A 23,114-nucleotide genomic window follows, 5' to 3' on the forward strand; every position below is an offset into this window, starting at 1 on the left:
TCAACATTAATACTCATAGTGGGGTGTCCACAATCTTTTGTGTTTCGTTAAACTCCGTCTTGGTCTTCTTGTGGACAAATGGATGTAGCCAGTTTTAGTTTTACTCCATAGAAATCCCACCATAGCCTGCAAACTGTCAGACATTTGTAACTCAATCTTTGCAAATTTTCTCTATAATCATCCATTAATCATTGTGTAATCATTACAATAATTAGAATTTCCTGCTGGGCATTGCTACTTGTGTCACCGGAAAGCTGAAATCTTGGTGATGTCCTCAGATTCCTCCGTTGACCTTTTGGACTTTTCTATATTCCCATCTGGCAGTGTGTGTTTCTTTCACCTGGGCACAGATCAAATACTTGGCGTGGCATCCAAATGATGATCTCCTCCATGCCAAATCTTCTGCTTAGAATAACTTTGTTGTGTTTTTTCTTTTCTTTTACACATGATCATCGAGCTCATTAGTCTCCGTTGGCCCCGTTCCTTGATTTGTCTTTGAAGTGGATCCTGTGATGTTGGCTCCAGAGGTGGCGCCATTCAGGTGACGTTAGGAGACTCATTGTGAGCTGCTGACCGGTCGGCTGTAAATCTTTCTAATGGGCGCCAAGGGTTCACCTTCCTCTTTGTTGGTACAGTAAGTTATCTTTGCCAGAAGTCATCTGGTTCTGAGTTGATTGTTTGCAATTCAGTGAATAGTGGAAGATTCACAGATTGTGATCAAGGGAACCTGTGATATGGAAATGTGAGCAGAAGACAGGCAAAGGTTTTCTCAACAATCTTTTTTCCCCATTATGTCTTATGTGAAGGTGGCCATCTTGGTAGATGTGGAGCTTTGCTTCCTTATATCCTGTTGACTGATGGGGTAATGATAGTGGAGAAGGAAGCTCAGATTACAGAATGAAGGAAACAGAAGCAGGGAGATCCTGTAATACAGCTCCTCAGGTACAGCTTCCCCTCCGGCACGGAGAACAGTGAACAGCACAATGGCGACAATGCCAAATCTCACTGCAAATCTGGTGACACCAATGGAGGGAGCAGAGCCTGAGATGATCTCCCTTAAAATTATGTTTATTACATGCTCATGTTCTTCCTTCTACTTTGCAGTCATACACAGTAATTGTAACTAACTTCTCTATCACTCTTTGACTTTTCTCTACCAAATCTGTATTGTTCATTCCCTGCGGCATCGTTGCAATCACTTCCTGTCTAAATGCACCCCAGCAATGGCCACATGGCATTTCCTAAGGTAAGTTTCCTGGCAGAGAACAGTGGCCCATGACTGTGACGGGGTTACAACACAGGAACACAATTGGGAGGCAGACACAGAACCTTATCATCCTATAACAGGAAGTGACCTTCAAGGCAGGACCACCAGAAATTGTTTTCATATCTGCTTTGATATGAAAATGGCTTTTACCAACATGTTACAGTTTGCATGAGTTAGCATTTGAATTATTAATATTAATAAACAGGATTTAAATAGCACCAACATATTAAGCAGCGATGTACAATAAATAGGGGGTATATATGACAGACAGATACAGACAGTGACACAGGAGGAGGGGACCCTGACCCGAAGAGCTTACACTCTAAGAGATGGGGAACTATCACACAATATGAAGTTCAATTATTAGATATTAGGGAAAACTTTACATTTATACTTCATCTAATATTCTTCGTATTCCTTTGCTGAAAATAATTCAATATTCTCTCCCCAATTTTAGTCTAAACCACAAACCTTCATTTCCATTCTGGTGTCCCCCGGGAAGCAGAGTTGTTATTTTGGGACTTCTGCTTCCTCCTGTAAAGGTGATTGCGGTATATGTAATTGGGGGGTTTCCAGGTTTCTGGATATCGAGAGAACCTTTCATCTGTATTTTAACATTTTATTCCTCTTCTAATCACATTTTTCTTAATTTAATAAATAGCTAATTTGTAAGGGATTCCCCTGCAGCTTTCATTTCTTGCTTTAGGGGAGCGTGACCTCAGGGCCAGCTTCCTCCTAAAAAATCCACGTCAAACATTGCAGAAAACTGGGAGACAATGAAGCTGAAATCCTGTGAGTATGCAGAGACATGAATATTTATTCCTCCTTGGATTTGTTCTCTGTCTTGTGTGCAGCCCATGGGATAAAAGGGTTATGATTGGTTCAGCTTTGGAATTTTTAGTCTAGGAGTACCAGTAAGAGATAATTGGGGTGGAATAAAAGGGTCATTTATTTGTATTTTTATTAAAAATAAAACAGGTTGTGAGAAGAATCACAAATTACATTTATGCCATATAAGTCCTTTGTGCACTAGAAGTGTTGTGTTGATCACCTGCTTGTGACCATGTGTCCTCTTGTGTGACCCCATGCGTGTCCTAATCTGTGACCCCATGTGTGTCCTAGTCTGTGACCCCATGCGTGTCCTAATCTGTGACCCCATGCGTGTCCTAATCTGTGACCCCATGCGTGTCCTAGTCTGTGACCCCAAGTGTGTCCTAATCTGTGACCCCATGCGTGTGCTAGTCTGTGACCACAAGTGTGTCCTAATCTGTGACCCCATGTGTGTCCTAATCTGTGACCCCATGCATGTCCTAGTCTGTGACCCCAAGTGTGTCCTAATCTGTGACCTGTCCTAATCTGTGACCCCATGCATGTCCTAGTCTGTGACCCCAAGTGTGTCCTAATCTGTGACCCCATGTGTGTCCTAATCTGTGACCCCATGCGTGTCCTAATCTGTGACCCCAAGTGTGTCCTAGTCTGTGACCCCATGTGTGTCCTAATCTGTGACCCCAAGTGTGTCCTAGTCTGTGACCCCCATGCGTGACCCAGCCAATGACCCCATGCGTGACCCAGCCAATGACCCCATGCTTGACCTAGTCTGTGACCCCCATGCGTGACCTAGTCTGTGACCCCATGCGTGACCTAGTCTGTAACCCCATGCATGTCCTAATCTGTGACCCCATGCGTGACCCAGTCAATGACCCCACGCGTGTCCTAGTCCGTGACCCCACGTGTGTCCTAGTCTGTGACCCCACGCGTGTCCTAGTCTGTGACCCCATGCGTGTCCTAGTCTGTGACCCCACGCGTCTCCTAGTCTGTGACCCCACGCGTGACCTAGTCTGTGACCCCACGCGTGACCTAGTTTGTGACCCTATGCGTGTCCTAATCTGTGACCCCATGCGTGACCCAGTTAAGTACCCCAATGCGCGTCCCAGTCTGTGACCCCACGTGTGTCCTGGTCTGTGACCTCATGCATGTCCCAGTCCGTGACTCCAATGCGTTTTCCAGTCTGTGACCCCAATGCGTGTCCTGGTCTGTGACCTCATGCTTGTTTTATTCTGTGACATTATAAAATTTGCACAGCCAGGATGAAACCTTGTGAACTGATACTTGGAGTCATTCACAGAGAGTCAATCCAATCCGTTTCTGCTGACTGTAAAGCAGGTTTGTTTCCCGTCAGTGTTGAAGCTTTTTGTTGGAGCGGGGGATTTTGGGGCCACCTTGCTGCTCCTGATCTTGAATGCCATGCAGAACTTTCTCTCTCCTTTCTTATGGTAATACCATATAAGTGAACATAAGGTGAAAGATCCGGAAAGAACGATGATGCCAATTTTCCAAGACCTATCATCTGTCAGGTAGTGACAGTAATAAGCGTGGGTGACATTTACAGGGACGCTTATATTACTCGCTGCATAGACACAATGGGCTTTCTCCAGATCCCAAATATGTATTTTAGCAGCCAGTAAGAAGTCCAGCCATGTCAGTGAGCAGCAATCAAGCGGATTTCCACTAATGGAAACATTTTTCAGATTTTCCTTCCAATCAGATGTTGTAATTTCACTCAATGTCTTCAGGGAATTATTGTAAAGATCCAAGTTGTTTATTGAGGAACATTTCACACTGCTGGGAAGCCTGGTGAGATGATTATTGGATAAATCCAAAGACTTCAATGATTGGAGACATGGAAGATTCATCTGAGTGTCATTCATCCCATTGCCATTCACTGAAAATACCTCCAGTGATTGGCTCAGCTCCTCCAGGGCCCAGTCTTGTATCTCCAACCTTGGATTCTGTGATACATCTAAAGATATGAGAGGGGTTCGGTGAAATATATGGGGCGGAAGCTGCAATATGTTGTTCTGTTGTAAGTTTAAGTAATGAAGATTATGAACATCAGAAAACATACTGCAGTCATGCTGATTTATTGCAGATTTCTTCTTTCTAGTGGAAAGGTTGGAGCAAAATCTAATGTTGTTGTTTTTAAGATTAATATGTTCAATTTCAGGCAGGAAATTAAATATCCAATGTTGGATGAAATGAATAGAATTGGCTTGCAGATCCATAACCTTTAATGATTGCAGAGTTCTGTTCTCAGCAGAGAAATCTACGGTGAGATCCTGAAGGCAGTTTCTTGCAAGGGATAAATGACTGAGTTTGCTCATTTTGGATAAATAATACCAAGGAAAGGTAGCCAATTTGTTGTTGCTCAGATTCAAATCCGTCACATTCCATAACCATGAAAAAGAATCTTCAATGGCGCTGGAAAGGTTCAGGTGTGTGATGACTTCGTACCATGGCTCCATGTTTGATGAAGGAACAAACTTGGCTATTTGGTTTCCAGAGAGGTTGATGTGCTGCACCATCTGGAATTTGTTCAGAACTGGAAAATACACAAGACGATTGTGGCTGAGGTCGAGGTTGATGAGCTGATGGAGTTCTTGAGTATCATTAGGGAGAAAGACTTCGATGAGATTGGAACTCAGATTCAGAAAGTACAGCTGCGGAAGATCAAAGCTTGAAATGCATTGTATGGAATTTTCGGCAAGGTTCAAAGTCCTCAGATCCTTCAGGGAGTCGAAGGCACCGCTTTGTATCTCATCTATGAAATTACTGGAAAGGTCCAACTCTGACAGCCATGGAACGCCATCAAACATTCCCGACACCAGCACTACAATAGCATTCCGCGATAGGTCTAGACCAACTAACGTGGTAATGTTTGATAAGTAACAGAGCAGCGACTCATCGGCCAAGCTGTTATTTGCTAAATTTAACGTCTTTAGGCTCCGCAAGCCATCAAAAACTCCTTTGTTAGATGCCGAATGCTTGTGCAATCTGTTGGAGGCAAGGTTAAGGGATCGAAGCCTTGCTAATGCATTTAGTGCTCCGACTTCCATGACTTCCAAGTGATTGTTGTGAAGATCTAAATTCTCCAGGTTGTGCAGGTTTGATATGGAAGAGTTTGTCAAGTTCTGGAGGAAGTTATGTGATAGATCCAATGTCCTTATTGTGTTCGACAAACTGCTGGGAACAGAATACAAGGAGAGGTGGCTGCAAATCATTGCAGGTGGAATCTGGATGGGGAAATACAAACTTGTGAATACATTGGGAGACTTTTAGAGAGGTTCATGGCATATAATGCTGTGTGGAATTTAATACAAGGAAATATTGAAACATCTGTAATACAACGAATGGTGCAGGGACGTTGGCTTTACCAGCACCAAGTCCACATGTAAGCAAATCTTATCCTATAATGTAAGTGACCTGTTGCTGGTACATAGGGAGGGGTGATGCTCAGACCTGATCCAACCTCCCCCAAATGATTATAAAATGATAAGATTAAATAAAGGGAATCAGTAAATTAATATACCATTTAAAATGACTTTGTCTCTGCAGGGCTTCTCTTTGCTCCTGCAGCTGAATGGAGTAAAGATAAGTTCGGTATAAGCAATGGCTGGGTATATAAAGTGCACCAGTTCCTAGACTATAGGAATAAACAATTTTTCATATTTCTAACAAACTGTAAATGAACTTTAACACAAACCATCTCTACACTCGATAGCTGCTTAGGTGTGAAGATGTTTCTTACCGATTAACCTCAAAGATTACAATGAAGACTCTGAAGCCTCCGTTTAAGTCAGTTTGTTTGGTTGCAGATTCTTATAGAAAAAGAAATCCTGTGACTTTGTAAATAAATTTCTCCAAAATGCTTACAGATGCAGAAGAAAGTAACAATTGTTTTAAAGTGATTTCCCTGCTTGTTTAGAATTTGTAAATAATTAAATGTGCAAGAAGTGGGAACATTTTATACAATATTCACCATTTCCACTTCTATGCAGACGATCTAAAAATGATCAACAATCAAAATAATACAACATACAATGTGATACAGAGAGATGTCTTGTCATTCTACATCACATTTCCCACAGAGCACATTGCCATAAGTTCATGAGTCTGATGGGATTCAATGAGAATTGGGTCATTGCTGGGCCTGTTATCCAGATTTGGATTAGGTTCACAGCAGTGTAATCCGCTACAACTTGACCTTACCAATGAAGGCAAATTCCCACAGACATATACAAATCTACCTATAGATTCTACAAATCGTTCAATCGTCACCTACATAATAATGGCCGTGGGGTTGGAGGTGGGCAAATTTATGATATTTATAAAGATATAGGAATGGGTGGAACTTGATGGATTTTTGTCTTTTTTCAACCTGACTTACTATGTAACTATGTAAGAAGTTTTGCTCTAGGCATGCCCACCATATGCATAGGGTTACTTAGCCTTAGTGTGCTCCTCTGGTATTCCACAATGTCCATCTCTGTCTTTGCTCTCTTCATCTCCTATAAAATGTCTTCCCAACAATGCAGCCATCTGTGTGCATTACCTTGGTTGCTAGCACTAACCCAACCCTAAGGTTTGGTGTTTGCAGCCAAGGCTAGGTGGGGTAATACACATGGATATCTGCACACCAACACATTGCATTTATTTAGAATGTGCAGACACAAAGTCTCCTTTAGTTACCTTCGTCTATAAGATGGAAGTACATACCTGGACACATGCTTGGACCGGATGAGGATTGGTGGTCACCTGACACAGCATTATCAGTAAAAAGTGAGGTGCCCAAAGACCCCATGTGTGCATCTTTCCCAGGGATGGCATCGTCTGCACACAGTACATCTTCTTCTCAGCTATTTCTGTGCATTGTGGAAGGAAGGAAACATCAGGGGGAATAAGATAATCATATGGAGAAGGATGCACAGCGTATTGGTGGTTTTTATAGCACTTGTTCAAAATGAAAGTCAGTTGTCTGTAAAAGAACAACACAAGAAATGCCAAGCCAACAATATAAAGTGATACAAAACCAAAGGAAATAACATTTAGGAATAATACACTCAGTGCCATTTGTGTTAGAATGCCACAATTTTCTGTGTTTGTAACTTTTTGGCCCACACTTTGTTTTTTTGGATAGATTGCTCTTGTTAAGGGTTCTACATTATATAAAGCAACCTTGCAGAACATGTGATTGGGATTTTTGTGAGGGAGAATTCTATTAATCGGTTGTGTGATTCGAAGTGTCCTGACCATGTCTGGGTTGTATGGATGAGCTTTATGGAGACAATGTTTTAGGGTAATGAAGGTGATATCACCATATTCTGATCTGGACGCAGAATATGAGTGTGCATTTTGGGGGAATTCATGTAAATGCCATCAATCCATCAATAGGATTTGTGATTTTGAGTAGAAAACAGATCTCCCATCACAGGTTTTGCTCCTCTATGTATCTGCTGGGTCATCCAGAAGGAAAAGTTGCAGTTGTAACATTTCTCTCAGCATTGCAGCAATAATGGTTGGCAAAAAAAATCTTGACCATCATATGAATATGTATATTTATTAACTGGGGGTACCAGGCTGAGGGAACCCCAAAACCATCAGCCTGGCAGAAAGGAATGCAGAGGTTCTGCAGCCATCACAATGATCTCTTGCTGCTCTCCACTAATAAATGCAAATACTATCAGCTGGGAGCATATTGGATCTCTTTATATAAATGGTGGAAATTGTTCTCCACTTTTATAATGTGATATTAAAGCAGTGAAGATTGGAGGTATTTATTCTGATGGCGGTGATCCGCTTTGAAGTTATGTGATGAGTTATGAATGTGGTGATTATTAAGCAAAACTTATTTTTCTACTTACACATGTATTTCCTTTCTTTCAGATCACGTCTGGCTCTCCATTTTCTTGTTGTAAGTGCCTAAATATCCCTGATTCATTTTGTTATATCTGTGGCAGTTTCACCATTCCCAGTCATAGGGTGAATATCAGCACATTTGTAGAGCAAGCCTATTTGTCATATTTCAAAGTTAAATTTGGTGATCAGGATAAGTCTTGGACCCCTCATAAGGTGTGCGGTGTGTGGAGGGTTTACAGATGTGGACAAAGGGAACACGTGATAAGATGCCATTTGGTATTCCTATGGTTTGGCGTGAGCCAGGAGATCATTTCAGTGACTGTTATTTTTGTATAGTGAAAACTTCAGGATATAACAAGAAAAATAAATGTCACATAGAGTATCCTAGTCTACCATCAGCTATACGCCCAGTGGCTCATTCAGATGAAATCCCAGTGCCGGTTTTCCTTACACTATCCTCTCTTATAGAACATGATTATGGGGATGAACTAGGTGACAACAATGATGAAGAGTTTGAAATTGAAGAGAACTCTGTAAGGGATTTGATCAGCATGAGTTGAGTGATTTGGACCTATGGAAGAAGGCTTCAGAACTCCTAGCATCAAGACTGCGTGAGAAGAACTTACTTGAAAAAGGAACAAAGGAATTGTACTTTCCAACCAGAGATATTGCATTTCTGCAGTACTTTACAACTGACAGTGTCTTTGTGTATTGCCATAACATACCTGGTTTAATGAAGGAATTGGAATTCCAATCTATAATTGAACTGAATGGCGACTATTCATCGATAGCTCAAAGCGGAGCTTAAAGTGTGTCCTCCTTCACAACGGCAATATATTTGGGTCATTCCCAATTGGCCATTCAGTTTCTCTTTGTGAAGAATATGCAGACATAAAGAGAGTCATTGAGTTGTTGTAATATCACCAACACAATTGGGTCATCTGTATTGACCTTAAAATGGTATGCTTCCTTCTTGGCCAGCAATGTGGATACACCAAGTGTCCCTGTTATCTGTGCATGTGGGACAGCAGAGCTCATGAGAGGCATTGGGTGGAAAGGAATTGGCCTCCAAGATCTGCCCTAAAACCAGGAGATCCAAACATTCTACATGGGCCACTTGTTAATAGAAAGAATATTATATTCCCGCCTCTGCACATGAAACTGGCTCTGATGAAGTTTTGCCAACTGGAGGAGAATGTTCCAAGTTCCTCATGTTGGCATTTCCTAGCCGGTCATTTGAAGAAATAAAGGCCGGTGTGTTTGATGGTCCACAGATTCGGCAGCTCATCAGAGATGAACATTTCATCAGGACAATGTCAGGAGTGGAAAAGAATGCTTGGTTATCATTCAAAGCCATTGTCAAGGACTTTCTTGGAAACACACAAGCAAATAATTACATAGAAACCAAAAATTTGCAAAAAACAAGTGTAAGATCTAACCCAACAAAAAATGCGTTCCCCAGTGTAACCAATGGTTGTTCCTCCTTCCCCTGAGGTGGCGATTGGCCTTTTTATGATGTGAGATTTATATGGAGGCAACCCCCTTCCCCTCCATCCTTTATGAAACAGGAATGAGTTCATCACCCCAGGGACCAGCACTCTGCTCAGACAATCTCATCGACATCCATGAGAGCAGCCAGGGATCTGCAGTGGTGCATTTCTGTGAGCCATATTTAGGGATCCTTCTCACCCCTCTCGTTTTACATAGGCCATAATTGCTGTGACACGCCTTTTGATCTGTTAATGTTTCCAGGCAATACTGAAATTTAGGATTCAGGAGCAGGTCTGAGCACTTTACCAGTCACCCCAGGTTTGATTAAATTTAATGTGATATTTCTGGAATTGCTGTGAAGTCATCGAGATGGCTGACAGCCAATAATCCGCTGTTTGGAAACATTCAGGGTCGCCCTGGCAGGGTAAGATTCTTCCTGGGGCCGGGCATAGAGGATGCCGAAAGGTCAAACATGGAGGTACCATCCAATGATGGGTGGTGGAGGAGGAAAGAGGAGATTTTCACAATGGTCCCAATATCGGGGGCCCACCTTTTAGTAGACAACCATCAGAAATGATTTTACAGAGTACAACTAACCTTGGCAATTGCATATGAATTATCACTATTCTACCCATATAGAGGGATGACTGCCAACATTTTTGTTCCTAATCACACTGCATAATTTGGTATGGGGTGAGGAAGGATTTGAACCCTCCTTGGACAATACTGCTATTTGGAAATGTCTCCTCACTTCCTGTTCTGCTCACCATGGTTTCACCAGACAAAAGGTAAGGGGAAATCTGCAACTGAAAAAAAGATGATGGGCTCCAGCCATACCTACTATTTGCTTTTCATACTTCCTATCAATTGAAACCATTTCCAGCAGGACAGGAAGTGAGGATAAAAATGAAAAGTTTGTTCTTGGTGAGAAGTTAGAACTTGTATCCCTGCCTCCTTCATCATTACAAAGGGGTCAGAGCTATGGTGGGCAAAGGGTAATAATCTGGTATTGGATTATACTTTATGGTGTGGCTCTTCAATTCTAGATTCACTCATTTCTATCAAAATCCAAGGTGTCAGATAAATCCTTTGGTAGGTAAAATCCTTGTTATTTGAATCCTCTCGACACACCGCTGCAGCCACACATGCTACATCTTCCAAGGCCTCCGTCTCTTGTTTTTTGGTTTGGTTAGGTCAGGTCTCCATCTACAACACTGCTTCCCCTTATGGATGATGGAAACATTTTACTTTTTGTACTTGTGATAAGAACCCTTCCTCTGGTTGTGTTTTCAGGTAAGCCCTTCCCCCATGTTTGTGTTCTTATTAAGCTCTTGTTTTTATTAATAATATGACACAGTATTTATATAGCGCCAACATATTACGCAGGGCTGTACAAAGTCCATAGTCATGTGACTAGCTGTCCCTCAAAGGAGCTTACAATGTAATGTCCCTACCCTAGTCATATGTTAATATCACAGTCTAAGGTCAATTTTGGGGGGAAGCCAATTCACCTAACTGCATGTTTTTGGAATGTGGGAGGTTCTCCCTGTGTCTGTGTCGGTTTCCTCTGGGTACTCCGGTTTCCTCCTACATTCCAAAAACATGCAGTTAGGTTATTTGGCTTACCCGTAAATTGACCTTACACTGTATTAATGACATATGACTATGGTAGGGAGATTAGATTGTGGGCTCCTTTGAGGGACAGCTAGTCACATGACTATGGACTTGGTACAGCGCTGCCTAATATGTTGGAGTTATATAAATACTGTGTAATAATAATAATTGCACAATGGTGTAGAGATGTTGCTGTTAGCTGCCATTAGGTGGCAATGCTGAGTTTTCTCTTTTACTATATAATGTAATGTTATTACTTTTTTGATCCCTTTTCATTATTATTATTACACAGTATTAATAGCACTGTACAGAGTCCATAGTCATGTCACTAGCTGTCCTTCAAAGGGGCTCACAATCTAATGTCCCTACCGTAGTCATATGTCATTACTAAGGACAATTTTTTGGGGGGAAGCCAATTAACCGAATGGCATGTTTTTGGGATGTGGGAGGAAACCGGAGTACCCGGAGGAAACCCACACAAACATGGGGAGAACCTGCAAACTCCATGCAGATAGTCTTGGCCGACATTCCAACCTGAGACCCAGCGATGCAAAGGCTGGAGTGCTAACCACTGAGCCACCATGAGGCCCATGTTATAAAAGGTTTGGTTTAGGAATTGTACTGCTGTTGCTGCTTCCTTGGATCCTCCTGGGTCTCTTTGCATCTGACTCTTCTGGGTACGTTGAGTTTCTGCTTTTCCTACATGATTGCTCCCACAGGAACATACCACAGGGATGTAGGGATCAGCAAAGAAACGGTCAGCTATCCAACTCTAAAGTGTCAATAGTAAATATTCTTCAGCCAGCTGTAGCTCATCACAGAATAAGTCGCCCATGATTTCTTCCGACATATTTGTAAGCAGAAGTCTAACTCTGGCTACTACACTGGAAACCTTCCTGTACCCAGATTGAGAATGTGGAAGATTTTCCTGCATGAACACCCATGTTATCTATTTGTCCCACTTTCCCCTGAGGAGGAAGGGGGCGAAATGCGTCGGATTCCATGTGACGCTACCAACCTACCCTACTGTAGGTAGACTAGGAACATAGAAACTGTATGTTTAGCAATCGTCCTAAATGATCCAACCTATAGCAGTGATATTGGGACATTTAAATTCTGTCTGTATATAATACTTATATGTCATTGTTTTGTGTGATATCATTACAATATCAGCTCTGCTCTTTATCTTTTACATTTAATTTTGATATATAGGGGTTGGCAGTCCTAGAACACACTATCTGGTAAGAAATAAATATGTTTAGTTTTTAAACCTGCAGCTCTTGGATAGAGATCAGATTGTGCTGGGATAGATGGGTAGGAACCCTCTTCTGTGGCTTTTTATTTTTTTTACCCACATAAGTGACTATTCAGGCAGAAATCCAGATATGTAAGAGGATTGAATTCCCAATCATTAAAAGATGTCTTACCTGAATTCCTGATGTGCCACCATTGCACACAAATTTGAAAAGAAATTATTTTGGGGATGAACCTTTTGAGTTTCTCTCTGATATCCATGTCATGTTACTTGGTTTCATGGTTATGTATTTGCACATGGCAATGTTTCCCTGGTAGCTTTGATGATTATTTCTGTCTGTCTATATGTGTATATGTCTGTAGTGCTATGGGTATTTTTATGATTTTATAACTAATATGAAATCAATCAGCATGGTGGCTCAGTGGTTAGCACTCCGGCCTTTGGAGCGCCAGGTCCCAGATTTAAATCTCAGCCAGGACTCTATCTGCATGGAGTTTGCAGGTTCTCCCTGTGTTTGTGTGTGTTTCCTACGGGTATTTCGGTTTCCTCCCACATTCCAAAAACATGCTGTTGGGTTATTTGGCTTCCCCTAAAATTGACCTTAGACTGTATTACTGACATATGACTATGGTAGGGACATTAGATTGTGAGCTCCTTTGAGGGACAGCTAGTGACATGACTATGGACTTTGTACAGTGTTGCCTAATATGTCGGTACTATATACTGTGTAGTAGTAGTTGGAGTTTAGGTAAATTGGATTTTTAATGTTTAGCCACACGTTCTTATAGAAATGGACTTCATTGTTCTCCATCAGTGCTTGTACATACCTGTTCTGTATACATTTTTACTAAAGATATACATACCGTATTATACCCTAATATTGTGTATTTGCCTGAACTCCCCTGCAAACTGCTGTAGAACCGATACTAACATTTAGCAAATCAAAACAATGTCTTTGGTGGGAAAAGTAATTAGACTCAAATTTATCTCCTGTTTTGCCTTCAAATTCCTCCACAGTTTTTGTCCAACTTACCTACCTGACCTTCCTACCACTACTCACCCACCATTCCATATCCCTCTCCTATTGTGTAATACTTCCCCACCTCCTAGATTGTAAGCTCTTCGGGTCAGGGTCCTCTCCCCCTCCTGTGTTACTGTTATTTCTAACCCCTATTTAATGTACAGCGCTGCATAATATGTTGGCGCTACATAAAACCTGTGAAATAATAACTGTGTCTATTGTGAGTAAACATGACCATTGCGTTACTCATGGATAGTTTGGAAACATTGGATGATTCCCCTATGTCAGTGTTACAGCAATCCCAGCATATATTAAATACTAGAATTGGCCAGTTGGATCGGTTTTAAATAACAAAGAACATTTTATATCAGATTGTGTGGAAGTTGGGGTGAGGGGGAGGACTTGTGGTAATATGTAGGTGTGCATATCCTATAAGGTATGGAAAGCTTACCTTGTCCTGTTCCCCAATGCAGCACCTCCCCCCATCCAAGCCGCCATCTTTGCTGATTATCTTGCGGCCAAAATCTTGGATGGGTTATGATAATGCAAATCCCACACATGTATGGAGTTGCACCGCGCTGGCACTGCCCATGTGAATGGGTTCATAAAATGTTTCTTGCAGGACAGAGTCACATGACCTCCAACAAAATTATTTTTTTTTGTAATGTTGCACTTTAAGGTAATTCACCTTTCCCTGTACAAAATTGACATTTAGTGATCTGTGCCAAAAGTTCAAACCAGTCCTCCTGTGTGTATCTCACATCTTGAAAGAATTGGCAGATAGGAAGTTTCAAAGATCAAAGAGGAACTTGTGCAAATAATAATCTCTGGAAGCCCCCAAGGAACTCTTAAATTACAAGTGAATAGGACTTTGTGATTACAAAATTCACCTCCTAAAGCATTTTTTAATGGCTTCTCTATGAATTAATAGCTGATATAGAATTTTCTTTAATGAAAAGTAAATCTCACCAGATGAGAACACGCATGCAGCATTGATCAGGACAATCGAGTTCCTGGAGCTGAAACAGTCATGGAGAGAAAAGAAATTTTTTTTACCAAATTGTAACTCTGCAGAATGAAAGTTTTGCGAGTCCTAAATAAAACAAGGTGTGTACTTACCTCATTATTAAAGTAAAAATCTCATTTTTGTATGAGCATTTTAAATGCATTTTAGCTATCTGTTCATGTTGGAGGTTTGTGGCCGATTACTTAGCATCGAATGCCTTAACTGGTATTATTAAAAAACAGTATTTATATAGCGCCAACATTTTACGCAGCGCTGTACATTAAATAGGGGTTGCAAATGACAGTGACACAGGAGAAGGAGAGGACCCTGCCCGAAAAGCTTACAATCTAAGAGGTGGGGGAAGCATCACAGAACTTTAGCTATCAAAGACTGCAAGCACCTACCCCTGGGGTAGCTAAGGTTGGGTAACTGCTTACCTCCAAAAGGGCTATTCTAATTTATTCAGGTGTAAATGTTTACCCCTAGGGTGGGGTAATAGTACTTGCAGCCTTGGCCAACACACACAAATGACATGCTGCACAATTTTAGTATGGACGGATATCCACTTGCCTCCTCCCTTGCTCCCCCAGCAGGTGGCACTCTTCTCTCCAATGCACCTGATTGGGGCTGGGCCCTGGTTGTCCTCACCTAAAATTTAGGACTTCTGGTCCTGCATCGTACATGATGATGTAAGTGTGCAAATGATGAAGAGGCAAAGACAAGAAGCTTTGGGGTGGGTGTGTGTGGTAATAAAAATTACTCACTGTCTGAAACTGGTTCAGAATCCTGGAAAGGATAACACCAGCACAGGAGGACTGAGGGCCCAGGAACAGGTCTGGGGTCCCAGTGTGCTCCTAGTACGGAAGCCTCATTTACTGATATGACATCCTTTGCATCCAGTTGTGTCTGGTATGAATATCTTTTAATAATCAACCTGTAGGTAGATAAAGGTTGCAGTGTCTGGATGGCAAAAGGAAATATTGCAGAATATTGGGGTGATACGATGTATTAGGGAGAATTCTCTATATAAACTGAACATTTTAGTATTAGCAGTTGCAGCCAGTTTTTAATTGCCATTCTCTATGCTAGTCCTGTGGACTCTTTGTATGAATTCCTGTGTTTCAGTAAAGGCCCAACATCACAATTTTACTGCCAGCACATGGCGGCTCGCGGTCCATTTCAGGATTGTAGGAGAGGGTGACAAGGCCACAGCTGAACGGGGTGAATTGTACCATGGCTGTGTCACTGTATTTGGACCTCAGTACATTGCTCGGTAATACAGCCAATCAGTATCCAGCGCTGCCTTGGAAGAAATAAAGAGCTGGGAATGCAGATGAGATACAAGGCTTTATCTGTAAAATACAAATCCATTTACATAAACTTACATCCTAGGTATATACATTATATTTACACATGACATCATTATGCCAATTTACAAAGCAGCTTTGTTATTGCTTGCAGCCCAAAGCACAATGTCCAGGTAAGTTGGGCTCACAGGCTCTCCGATTTCTAGGCCAACCAATTAGATTGCAGTGCAGTTGACGAGGAGTCCCATCAACAGCTGGGTTTCTATGGGAGGAACATTTGTGAGATTTCACACCCAATCCACTATATCCCATGGAATAACCTGGGAGGTGGCACTGCGGATACCCCACAGGCACAGAGCTCATGAGCGGAAATAGGAAACGCAATTTTGATGTGATGCCCGTTATCATTATCTTTGTTTTTAGTGCAGTTGGTCTTTAAATAATCCTACGTCTCCAAATGGCAGCCACCAACCTAAATACTTAACCTCTAACCCTGTTCCTATGTGGCCCTGCACAGTCATTGCACTGTAGTAGCTGCATCTGTAGGAAGTGCCCATTTATTACAATGGCTGCCATAGGTGCTGAGAGGAAATAGGGCCCATCTATGAAAAGTGGCAGAAGGTGCAAAGCCTGTGCAGGGTCACACAAGGCTGTAACGGAGTTAGGAGTGGTAAGGGCAAAGATGTAGGGTGGTAGCTGCTACCCAGTGGGGGTCATTTTAAAGAGCAACTTCATTCTGCTGCACCCGGTGGTGTCAGCCAGTTTCACTCCTCTAATTCTTGGCCATTAATATTATATTGATGGGGATTTGTGACCATGAGCTACAGGAAGCCGGCTTAAATAGCCGCACTGTCTGCGTGACATCACATATTCCTGTTTCCACCTGCAATCAGAACTGACTCATGATAATACTATGACACCGGCTTATCTCTAGTTATGGTAAAGCCACCCACCAAAAAATACTCTTCGCCCATCACCGGGGAATCTGTGGTATGAAAATGTTGCAACAAAAACATTTTCATAGAAAGGAATTTGCGTGGAAACGTTCTGCCATCACTCAGCAAAAATGAGTTCATGGGGAAGGAATGACATTGTCCGGGAACTGCTCAGTACCAAGGATGCAAAATTGCAAATTATCATTCATCCAAAAACTATGAGCAAGATTCGTGCGACGGCTGTGTGAATATCATGACCCATACGTCTTTTCGTACATTTATTTAGCCATTTTATTGTCACGTACCAGTTGTGCATTCCTTGCCTTTCCCGGTCGGAGAAAGATGATCTTAAATTACATTTAGAAAGTACATTTTAGATAATTTCTACTCGCAAGACAAAAAAAAATGTATTTTACTTTTTGATTGAATTTAGTTATTTGTAATGCTTTGGTGTTCGTTTCAAAATCTGACCCCATTTCTCTGAGATCATTTCATAATTAGAACTTTGTAATGGGATGTGAGGAGGAAAATAAATCCCTTCTAAATGCAGATGATTCATTCTTTTTAAATCCCAATGATAAAGTCAGAAATCAACTTTTGGAAAGGATTAGAAGCCCTGGCTGTTGTTTTCCTGCTGGCCAGGGCTCCATTACAAGCCGATTTTTCCTTTCCTGTTCTGATCAAAATGATTTTGACCAAACAGGAAGTGATGTGTTTCCTGTACACCGCCCATAAAATCTGACCCGGGTTCTAGGATTTTACCAACACTGCAAAGCACTCTTGTTCCTGTCTGTGATGTTGCTGCAGAATTCTTCTCACATCCTGTTTTATAAATTGTTGCCAACAAGACAGGAAGTGAGTTACAATCTAATGGATCCCAGATAATAGGAAAAACCTGAAAAGTGTTTTTTTGAAAGGCTTTTACTGGCCATGTGCTTCCAATGCAAATTTTGGTGTTTCACTTTTATCTGCTATTTACCCAAAGCACCAAGCAGAGATTTAGTTGCCCCATGGCAGACTATCATGCTCCATCTGAGGGTTGGTCAAAGCACTGACTCCTGTATTTGTAGTCATACAAAGAGGAAGGCAGGGAAGAATTTTGGGCCATGAAAGCTATTTTTAAAGGGCCATGTCTATTCCTGGATCTCTCTGAGCTTTGTGCATTGCTTCCTATACTACAGACCGGTCACTGCACCCCAAAATAAAGTTGGGTGAATAAGGGAGAAAGGCTCTACCTCTTTTTTTCTACTAAAAACATTTGGGGTTCCCTGATCCTTTCCTGAAATCAGAGCTTCCATATTGTTGTCACTATCACCCTGGAGCAATGGAGAGCAGCAGACACAGGGGTGAGCACATGCAGACAGGAAAAAGGGGTGGCATATACTTTACATTGTCATTTTAAACCGCCTTAATATAATTGGGATGAAATGTTTCATTCGGAGAGGATTGTTTTCTCTCCTCACATGGCCGACCTCTGGAAAAAGCTGCATTCAGTTAGGAATGTCTGAGGGATACAACGTGACCTTTTACTGAGGCCGCGTTAATTGGAATTGGACACGCAGAATCATGTAAATGGTGTGATTTCTGGGAAAACGGTGAGCGTACTCTGCAGCCATATATGGGAAGATTTCACCGCCGTTATGGTGTGATTGCTCCTACAGCCGGGGCACGTAGCTTCAAGCGGCATCCTATACCAGAGGGGAGTACAACGCTCTGATCCCTCTGACTTATTTCACTGCCTATTTTTCATGTGTATTGCAATAAAAAGGCACATACAATAAATGATTGCAGAGCTGCTTTGATTGGCGTCTGTTATATCTGCCTGGAGTTCAGCTTTACGTTGGGCATAATGTGCAGCAACCCCCCCCCCCATTCTCTATACCTTACGTTACCCATCGGATGAATGGAAGCTCTGCTCGGAGATATGATAAATAAATACAAAGTGCTAAAATGCATTTAAATAACAGAAATTATGAACTAATGCTGGAATCCTTAACACTCTAAGAAGGGAATGTCGGTGCTGGACGTTGTGGCCATATTGTAGGTAATGTTAGAATAAAGCTGGAGGATGACGGCCGGTGGCCTGGGGCTGCTTTAACAGGAAAAATATTGTGAACAAGAAAAGCCATGAAATCTGTAATATCGACATTTCTTGTTTGTCCATTTTCATTATGTTACTGCAGACTGTTCAGGCTGCAAGATTTTAGTTGAAGCTTCCTGGGGTTGGTAAAGCACACTGACCTCCTTTAGATAAGAGGTGGGGGTAGTTAGTGGATCCATCCTATTATTAAAATCATCTTAGGAGATTGATTGCTGCTTTTTCTCGCCCGATTCTAGACCTGAAGTGATAATCGGACGAGAATCATCTGATGTGTGTACGTAGCCTAACGCATCCACAGCACAGCTTCCGTTATCTCCTGCAAGGGGTGGGGGGTTGTGAATATCACTTCAAGTGGCATTAAGGAAATACCTTATAGCACATTAGATATCAGATCTCCTTTCCCATTTTCAGGCCACCCCATTATCTTTATTCACAGAGGATGCAATAATGTACAATGCTGCATATTAGCTGTATATAACAATCCTCTGATCATTGTGCAGTGAGTACATAATGGCCATGATACTTGTATAACATGACTTTTCAGCTTATGGGGCTTTTATTCTGCTTAATAAGTTTTGAATAGGGTAAAATAAGATTTATTCCTCAGATTAGTCACTATTGTGCTTGTGCTCAGATATGGCTGCAGCCTATGATGATGGAATAACACAATAAAACTGTGATCTATTTTCCATGCAGGGCTAGGCATCATGTTACTTATATTTGCTCACATTTTCCTGCCCGTTGGTCCATTTGCCCACCAAGAGCAAATTACTTCAAACTGCATTGTTAGGCTCACACAGAGCGGAGGACCCATTCCCTGGGGCCGATTGTGACAGCGCCGGGTGCACAAGTGCCGTCACATGGGAAGACGGTGGGGTTGCATGCTCCTCATTACCAACTATGGTGATATCCTGAACACAGTCCTGGCAGAGGAAGGGAATATATGCAGCTAATGTGAGTTTGTTGCTTGCCCGTCATGGACAACACATCTTAAAGTTCAAATCATTTTGTTTCTGTGTATTCGGTGAAGGCCAATATAAGTAATGGTGCAGGGACAGCAAACAATTTGTTGGTGGATACAGAATATGAGCCCCTTATTTCTTTTATAACATTTTCTTTCACATTTCAAACTCTTTAGGACCAGAAAGTTCTATATTTACCCAGCTTTGTATTGGAAAGGAGACCAGAAAATTAATTCAGATGTTACATAGCCAACATCACACAGCTATGGTAAGAAGTAACCAAATATATGACTGATATTCTGCAGACTCCTGACCATCATATCTATAGCAGCCTGCTGGAAATCACCCACTTCAAGACAATGGCTATGATTATTGAGTTCCCCCCGCCCCCCTTATACCATACTCAATGCTTCTATGAATGGTTTCTACAAGATTTTGCAGGGTGTCTGGAGGACGTTACCCCCATTGGTAAGATCAGGTACTGATGTTCAGTTGGGTTGAAGCTGCACTGGAAACACCTATACCTAATCATTTGGTAAGTAGGTTCTTTTACTTTTGGCCATATAATAGATGTGAGGGTCAAGTGTCCATAAGTCGGGAGTATAGCATACCTTGTTATGGCATTACCGCATATCTTTCAGTCAGATACAATAAATGTATTTCAATGATATGCCGTTCCTAGAAAAAAAGCCCTTTAAAAATTCACAGGATGAGCGTCTGACATGGCTGATGCAATGGGGTTGTGGCATGAATAAACTGTTGATGGTATTTGAGGCAAGTGACCCATTACACTCAAGCCCCCACATTTTGTATAAATGTATTTCTGTGACCTATATATTATTCTTCACTTTAAGATAAGGTATAGGAAGAACATTTGTATTTTCAACTGCTCAAAATATTAGTACAGCAGCTTTAGTGCAACATCAGGACCAACTGGTCTGCGGAACACTGGTAGGACAGTCCTATGTACAAGTGCTGAGCAGTCTCTGTTCACAGCACAATGACCAGAATAGAACCAGCTGATTCTTCATGTCCACTAGGGCAACCCTATTGATGGTGATCTTCCATCTTTCCATGACATTAGGCAGGAAAAGTGGGATAATGTCTGTTCAATCCAATGGGCTAGTAACACTGTATGGACTTTAAAGTTTAGCACTCTCCATAGGAGTTTATGAGCCAGGGGCTTCTCCCAATCGTATCGCCCCAAAGAACGTCGTATGTCTGCTCATATTGATGGAGATGTCGGCATGAACCATCTTTACCGCAATCTTTTGTTTGGCTTTTAATAGGCAAACTCCAGCCGTGTAACAAGTATTGAAGTTGGTTTTGCCCGGCTCTATACTCCGCGTGCACTGTAGGAAAGGCTTCTCATCCACCACAATCTCATAACTGGCAAAATCTGGAAAGTTGATATAATAAACCTGGGAAAGGAAACGCTCAGTCAGGTTAATCTACATTTTATCACTTTGGAATGAAAGAATGGATAATTCTAGAGCAGGGGTGTCAAACTCTGGCCCCGGGGGCTGAATCCACCACCAACATCCTTTTTTTTGGCCCCCAAAGAAATCCTAAATATGAACTGCAGCTGGCTAGCCGCTGCATTGAAATATCACCGCTACTACAATTCCCGGCATCGCTGCCATTTATAGACCAGTGTGTTTTCAGCCTATGCATGGCCCCGCATTGGACTGTTTTACAGACGCAAGTAATGCCGGGAATTTTAGTAGCGGTGCTATTTCAATAAAGAGGGAGTTCCAGCGGCGGACTCCGCATTGGCCGCATCCGGCATTATCAGCACTCCCCCTCAGCTGTACCACAAAGTTACCACTGAAATTTAACTCAGAAGGCTACAAATAGAGAAAGAGGCATAAGATTTTTTCTTAAATAAAATTTAAAAAAAAAAAAGTTATGCCTCTTTCTCTATTATAGGCTTGTTCCAGATTGAATTTCAAGCAAAATCTCTGTTTTCACATGAAAAGGATTTATATCTAATGAGAAGGAAAAATTTCCTTAATTTTTTCAGTAAATTTTAAGGTTTGCCTGCGAGTTTGTCTTTAAATTTTGTCCCTTTGTGTATTTGAGTTTGACACCCCTGTTCTAGAGAATAGAAAAAAAGCATTTATTACTTGTCAGTGAATAAATAACTACTTACAGGTTCACAAATCAGCCTTAGTTTTGTTTCCTTTACCATGGCCCAGGCCTAAAGTTAGCACTGTTATGTGATGGAGAGGGGAACATTATGCTCCTTTCAAGCTCCGATACTGGATGTTTTAAGAACATATTGATATAGGTGATATAAGTAGGTTGGGGATTTCATCAGACTCTAAACAGACAAAGTGACAGCGTTTCTTTAACCATTTACTAGTTTTAAATTACCACTTTTGTTATACGGTCTGCTCTGTTATTAGCTGCAAACAAAATGTGGTGCACAGGATGTCTTGTACCCTACCTCCTAGAGAAAGATAGGACAGTGGCCTAGAAAAAATAGGCTGACCCCACTACATTACCCAAACCCCATTAAAGACCCAGGAGATGCTGCCTCCATCACAAGCCAACTAAAGGCGCAAGGATCTTGGTCTGGCATCAAAAAGAACAAAAAAAATAACATTTCAGTGATCTCCAAACTTAAGGAAATACACCTTTTTAGTAAGACTGAAAAAACACCCTGAAAACAAAGTTGTAGAACAGCTTATTATTAATGTCAGGTTGACCTGAACTTTTCTTGGTAAATATTTTTTGTTCTAACCCAAGGAAAATTACATTAAATTGTAAAATACTCAGCCCTGTTCCTGAAAGTGCTTTGCCCTAAATTGACCATAGCTTCTCTTTTTACTTTGATATTTTGTTAGATTTTCAGAAGTCAACTTTTATGGATAATTTGCAGTCGAGTCATTTTTCTTGTCTCCTTCCATACACTATATGGGCTAAAAGATAGGTTTAAAGCTGACCATCCCATTCCAAAACCAAGGAAATAAAATAAAATATGTGTAATATTACCCCACAATCTTTAGAAAGCATTCCCAGAAGAGTGTAGGATATTAAGGGACCACCTTCATATTAACATCCATGGTTTGGGAATGAGATGTTTAACAAGCTCCTATAGTGGTACGATACAAAAGAGTGGTAACACTCTTTTTTCTATATATCATATACATACACATAGTTTCATTACACATAACTTCAAAACATTTTCCAATACAACATGATAGTAGGAGTTGGGCCCAAGACCGTACTCACTTCTACCTGACTATAGATGAGGTAGGTACCATCCACTAGCACTTCCAGTTCTCCGCTGCGAGTGTGCAGCTTGAACACCTTGTGGTTGATGGCTGTCCATGACCAGTCGTGAAGGATTCCACCTGTAAGATCTCAGTGTGAGAGAACGTAGTCACTCAGTACATGTTACTAAGAACAGCAGATCATCAATACACTATATTTACATTGCATAGCAAAAAAAAAAAA

General features: G+C 41.5%; 2 protein-coding genes across 7 annotated transcripts in view; both read right to left on the reverse strand.

The window, feature by feature from the left end:
- Positions 1 to 2,198: 2,198 nt before the first annotated feature.
- LOC140343797 (transforming growth factor beta activator LRRC32-like) lies at positions 2,199 to 6,931 on the reverse strand. Its single transcript, XM_072430674.1, has 2 exons — positions 6,821 to 6,931; positions 2,199 to 5,337 (listed from the first exon to the last, which is right to left on the reverse strand). The coding sequence occupies exons 1-2, from the start codon at positions 6,929 to 6,931 to the stop codon at positions 3,397 to 3,399; spliced, it is 2,052 nt and encodes a 683-aa protein (XP_072286775.1). The 3' UTR covers positions 2,199 to 3,396.
- Positions 6,932 to 19,838: 12,907 nt separating this feature from the next.
- Positions 19,839 to 23,114, reverse strand: part of EDA (ectodysplasin A) — a 40,685-nt gene continuing 37,409 nt past the window's right edge. Inside the window, exons 7-8 of one of the 6 annotated variants that reach the window (XM_072429657.1) lie at positions 22,896 to 23,011; positions 19,839 to 21,073 (exon numbers count right to left, since the gene is read on the reverse strand). In XM_072429657.1, the coding sequence (XP_072285758.1) occupies positions 20,822 to 21,073; positions 22,896 to 23,011 (368 nt within the window). In that variant the 3' untranslated portion in view covers positions 19,839 to 20,821. Of the gene's footprint in view, positions 21,074 to 22,889; positions 23,021 to 23,114 lie in introns of all 6 variants that reach the window. The other 5 variants (XM_072429655.1, XM_072429656.1, XM_072429654.1 and 2 more) reach the window with 5 other exon arrangements.

Source organism: Pyxicephalus adspersus, chromosome Z (genome assembly GCF_032062135.1).
Source record: "Pyxicephalus adspersus chromosome Z, UCB_Pads_2.0, whole genome shotgun sequence".
NCBI lineage: Eukaryota > Metazoa > Chordata > Amphibia > Anura > Pyxicephalidae > Pyxicephalus > Pyxicephalus adspersus.

Bases quoted from the DNA above. Each gene is read 5' to 3' on its own strand.
- LOC140343797 (XM_072430674.1), bottom strand. From the start codon at position 6,931: ATGCCATCCCTGGGAAAGATGCACACATGGGGTCTTTGGGCACCTCAC. The intron at 5,338-6,820 runs GTATGTACTTCC...TTCCCCATCCAG, and splicing joins CGGTCCAAGCATGTGTCCAG to ATTCCACCTGCAATGATTTG.